At 47.0% G+C, this 5,507-nt stretch overlaps 1 protein-coding gene across 1 annotated transcript; it reads left to right on the forward strand.

Annotated features, from left to right (window-relative positions):
- Nucleotides 1–247: 247 nt before the first annotated feature.
- dph5 (diphthamide biosynthesis 5) lies at nucleotides 248–5,166 on the forward strand (the record flags this gene model as incomplete). Its single annotated transcript, XM_042483573.1, has 4 exons — nucleotides 248–479; nucleotides 1,472–1,596; nucleotides 2,399–2,507; nucleotides 5,052–5,166. Coding segments are annotated over exons 1-4 (484 nt in total), but the record flags the coding sequence as incomplete, so codon positions are not given.
- Between the last annotated feature and the right edge of the window lie 341 nt (nucleotides 5,167–5,507).

Below are 5,507 nucleotides of genomic sequence, written 5' to 3' on the forward strand. Positions count from 1 at the left end.
CATTTCAGGTCAGAATTTTATTTTTTAAATTAAGAATGCCTCAAACATGTGAGCCGAATCAAAGACCGATTCTCTATGGACCAGAATTCACACAGAGGAGTGTGTTTTTATCAGACACAGCTCCACAAACACGAGAACGGATAAAAGTCTGAGATTTCTTCACGGAGTTTGGCGTCCGCACCAGAACGGAACGTAACGCGGCTGAAACTGTCGTGACTTGTAAACAGATTACGGCAGACCGCTTTCCGGTGCGCGCAGGGTGGCTGCACGTGAGCGCGGGTAAACAGGCTGACATCAGGTGAAGGTGTGTGTATCTGTGTCGGGTCCGGCAGCGGGGGGTCAGGATGCTGTATCTGGTGGGTCTGGGTCTGGGGGACGCTGCGGACATCACGGTGAAGGGTCTGCGGGCGGTGCGGGGCTGCTCCCGGGTCTACCTGGAGGCCTACACCTCCGTGCTCACCGTGGGGAAGGAAGCTCTGGTGAGTCACACAGATCCGGATCCAGGGGGGTCTGTTAAAGACCAGAGAGGGGAGTCTGAGCTGGTTTTAAATCAGCTGCTGTAAGAAACATTAAACTGGTCTCCAGTCTGAGACAGAAGACTGACTTTGACAGTACGGTCTGTCCTCATGTCTCTGTCTGTCTGTACTCATGTGTCTGTCTGTCTTTCCGCATGTCTCTGTGTGTCTGTCCTCATGTCTCTGTGTGTCTGTCCTCATGTCTCTGTCGGTCTGTCCTCATGTCTCTGTCGGTCTGCCATCATGTCTCTGTGTTTATCTCCTCATGTCTCTGTCTGTACTCATGTGTCTGTCTGTCTGTCCGCATGTCTCTGTGTGTCTGTCCTCATGTCTCTGTGTGTGTGTCCTCATGTCTCTGTGTGTGTATATATATATATTTACATATATATGTATATACTGACTATACTGACTGTCGATGCTGACTGTTGATGCTGACAGATGATGCTGACTGTTGACGCTGACTGATGATGCTGACTGTCGATGCTGACCAATGATGCTGACTGTCGATGCTGACTGATGATGCTGACTGATGATGCTGACTGTTGATGCTGACTGTTGATGCTGACAGATGATGCTGACTGTTGATTCTGACTGATGATGCTGAGTGTTGATGCTGACAGATGATGCTGACTGATGATGCTGACTGTTGATGCTGACAGATGATGCTGACTGTTGATGCTGACAGATGATGCTGACTGTTGATGCTGACTGTTGATGCTGACAGATGATGCTGACTGTTGATGCTGACTGATGATGCTGACAGATAATGCTGACTGTTGATGCTGACAGATGATGCTGACTGTTGATGCTGACTGTTGATGCTGACAGATGATGCTGACTGTTGATGCTGACAGATGATGCTGACTGTTGATGCTGACTGTTGATGCTGACTGTTGATGCTGACAGATGATGCTGACTGATGATGCTGACTGTTGATGCTGTTCTTTGGTCCTCAGGAAGAGTTTTATGGGAAGGAGCTGATCTTGGCGGACAGAGATCTGGTGGAACAGGGTGCTGATGAGATCCTGAAGGATGCTGATGTGACCGACGTGGCATTCCTGGTGGTGGGCGACCCGTTCGGGTGAGTCGTGGCGTACACGTATCAGCCGCTCGTATTGACCCCCTCGGTGCTCTGAGGATCAGATGAGTCAGCACACGCAGGGTTTGATGTGACCACAGAAGTCATTCCTGCACATTTCTGCCCAAAACCACCAGAGTTAATGACAGAGTGCAGAGCGCCGCCTCAGAGCGCCGCCTCAGAGCGCCGCCTCAGAGCGCCGGTTTACAGTTTAAAGGGAAAGAGACGCTGCTGAAGTCAAAACATGGACTCTGATTCATCACATGCCCTTTAACCCAGACTGTGACCTCAGCAACTGGATGTCACTGCGTCGAGTCACCGTGTCATCGAGTCACCGCGTCATCGAGTCACCTCGGTGTGTGGTTCGATGGTTTTACAGCCTGCTGCGTCGTTTCTTCTGTCTCCGTCCTGCTGACACTGCAGCACCAAACGGGATTCATCTGCCGCTCAAAGTAGTTCCCAACAGAGTCTGTGTGAGGACACAGTTATTATTGTTATGACGCAGCTAGTGTTTTTCTGTAGTCCGAGCCCGAATCTAACGTCTCCCTGGTTTCCTCGTCGAAAAAAGACTCATTACGGAAAACAAACATTTATGATACTTTCAGGTTTTGTTCAGCGAGATAATTTTCACTAATGAACTCTACTTTCAGGACGGTCACGTGACCGAACGTCTCCGCCACAGCGAGGCCGTATGGTTTTCAGCGTGATGACGTTCTGTCGTTGTGTCGTTCTGTTGTTAGCCGCTGCCATTTTTAACCCTTTAGGGACTGTCTGTTTCTTATTGTCTCTCTGTGTCGTCCTGCAGAGCCACCACCCACAGTGACCTGGTGCTGAGAGCAGTGCATGCTGGGATACCATACAAAGTCATTCATAACGCCTCCATCATGAACGCCGTGGGCTGCTGCGGCCTGCAGGTACCTCAGCACACACCTGTTAACCCTGAGCTGAGTCTCACAGGCGGAGCGGGTGTTTACTCCTCTTCACTGAGTTCAGCTTTAACTTTAACAGGAAATGTGACGTTCAGCATCAAGACACAAAAAAAACACGGAAGACCACATCAGAAATAAACACAGACAGACAGAAAGTCCCCCGCTCCTGCTCCTCCTCAAAAACAGTAAACCAATAAAAGCACCGTCAGCAGAAACACAATCACAGTCAAATAAAAACCATGAATACAGTCGAAGAACATCCCGAACAGCCAATCAGAGGGATTTTACTCACCGACGAAAAAAAACCGAAATAAAAAAGCAGACGGTCGGCTTTGTGCGTCACAACACAAACTTTATTAACACACGGCCGCGGACAGGAGCTGCAGTCTGCAGGCTTCAGTGACGCTGCGTTCACACGCAGTCGGACGACTGAAAACTGCTGAACGACAAAACGACAGCACGTAAGTCCAAACATGCACGATGACGTGAGGTGATGTCAAAATCTTTTCAGGGATTCGAATAAAATATGTTGAAATAATTTTGGGTTTAATGAAATGTTTTTGTGTGAAGCAGCTGTGAGACGTCCGGCTGTAAATTCTGCAAAAAAATCTAAATATTATAATATAATGAATAAAATTCAAATATCTAAGCTCTGAACAGCAGCGCCTTCTACCCCAGCCGGCAATATTGGGTTCTCAAAACGTTCTGAGAATGTTACAATGCAACCAATGCGATGCTTTAGTGAATGAGTTTTCTTTTAGTTCCCTGAACATCTTCTGAAAGTTACGGCAACGTTCTCTATGAATGTAAAAAAAGCTTGTTTTTTTGTTATCACATTGAATTTTCATTTAAAAAATGTTGCATAATTTCAGTCCTCAATAACATAAACACATAATGTTGTTTTAAAAATGTTCTGCCTTTGTTCTCTTGTGACGTTGTGGGAACGTTTTGTAAAGATCATTCTCTGATCTGTCACCTCTCAACATCAACAAAACAGCCTCAGAACGCTGCAGCTCAAACGTTACGTCTCAGTCAGCATTTAACCTTAAAGAAACATTGTTTGAAATGAGAAACATCCTTAAAACGTTCTCTGAACAGCTTAAAATGTTTTCTTTAAAACATTATTGTAACATGTAGGCAATGTTAGCCAACGTTGTGGGAACGTTCCCTGCTGGCTGGGACTGATACCAACGTCCTCTGTCCTCCTGAGAGACGCCGGTCCGGCTCTCTGTCACCAACATGATGTCCATTTTGTTGTCCATCTGATTGCGTGTGAACGCTGCGGAAACATTTCTGAAGCAACAAATTTAACATCAGAATCTGAGCGCTCTCAACACGTTACGGTTGACGTGTTTTTGTAAAAAGCTTCAGATTAGAGCTGAAAAATCTGATGATTCATCAAAGTTAATCTGCGACAATGTCTTAAAAACATGAATCATCTCTGCTGACGAGTCGCTGCAGCAGATTTCACGTTTGCACGTTTGAATAAAGCTCAGGTACCGATCAGCTGACGTCTGTGTGTTTGCCGTTTCAATGATGATGTCAGCCTGGGAGGCCGGACTGAGGGCAGAAACCCCCTGAGGCGGCGCTCCATCTGCTGCTGAATCTGTGAACAGATCATCAATAACTGAGCTGTCAGGGCAGCCAATCAGAGTGCAGGACCCAGCTGTCCCCACACACACACACACACACACACACACGCTAACTGGGCGTCTCTGCTGGGACATCGTTAATATGCTAATGAGGGGCGGGATATGCTAATGAGCTCTGTGAGCCTCCCCCGGGAGTCAGTCCCATCAGCCCCTGCTGTCTGTGGCCACGCCCCCTCACCATGACTCTCATAACAGTCATCGGGGGGGTTAATGCGTCCTGATGTTCATAAATGCAGCCATCTTCTTCTGTGGTGCCAGAGATCCAGACTTTATCAGTCATTATTAGAGGAGAAGAATGAGGTGAGTGGACGTCCCCACAGCGTCTCCTGACAGGACAGAGGAGGACGCCATCAGTGATGGTGGCGGCCCGGCGGGTTTGGAAGGCATGCCGTCTGAATTATTGTATATTTTTACAGAAGTAAGGCGTGTCTCCTTCGAACTTTCCCATAAATTCTAAATTAAAAAAAAGTCATAATGATTTCTGCAAAAATTGCAAAAACATTTAAAAGAAAGGGAAGGACAGAAACATTTTCCCAGAAAGAAAAAGCCAAATGTTCACCCAAAATGTAAAGAAGACTGGCCGCCAAAAAACGGAGACGATCAGCGACTGTTATTGACATGTGATGTCATTGTTATTGTTTACAAACAGCGAGAGGTCACTCTGTTGAGGTAAACCTCTTTGGTTTCCATGGTGACGGCATGCTGTCTAAAATCACACTCTGCAAACACATGATGCCGTCGTCGTCAGCTGATAACAGGAAACAGGTTTACAAACGAGTCTGTTTCATCTTTCCACTACTTTTATATTCAGCAGCTGACCTCTGACCTCTGTGTGTGTGTGTGTGTGTGTGTGTGTGTGTGTGTGTGTGTGTGTCAGCTGTATAACTTCGGGGAGACCGTGTCATTGGTATTTTGGACGGAGACGTGGAGACCGGAGAGCTTCTATGACAAAATCTGTAAAAACAGAAAAGCTGGACTGCACACACTCTGTCTGCTGGGTGAGACACACAAACACACACACATGCACGCACGCACACACACACACACACACACACACACACACACAAACAAACAAAACACTTTTAGCTCACAATACTTGTGGCGTTCAATGACCGAAATGAGCACACATCTGTTAAACTGGATTGGTTATGTTAAGGCGGACTGGTTTTGTTGAGGCGGACTGGTTATGTTAAGGCGGACTGGTTATGTGAAGGCGGAGTGGTTATGTTAAGGCGGACTGGTTATGTTAAGGCGGAGTGGTTATGTTAAGGCGGACTGGTTATGTTAAGGCGGAGTGGTTATGTTAAGGCGGACTGGTTATGTTAAGGCGGAG

This window comes from Plectropomus leopardus, unplaced genomic scaffold (genome assembly GCF_008729295.1).
Source record: "Plectropomus leopardus isolate mb unplaced genomic scaffold, YSFRI_Pleo_2.0 unplaced_scaffold977, whole genome shotgun sequence".
In the NCBI taxonomy this organism is placed as follows: Eukaryota; Metazoa; Chordata; class Actinopteri; order Perciformes; family Serranidae; genus Plectropomus; species Plectropomus leopardus.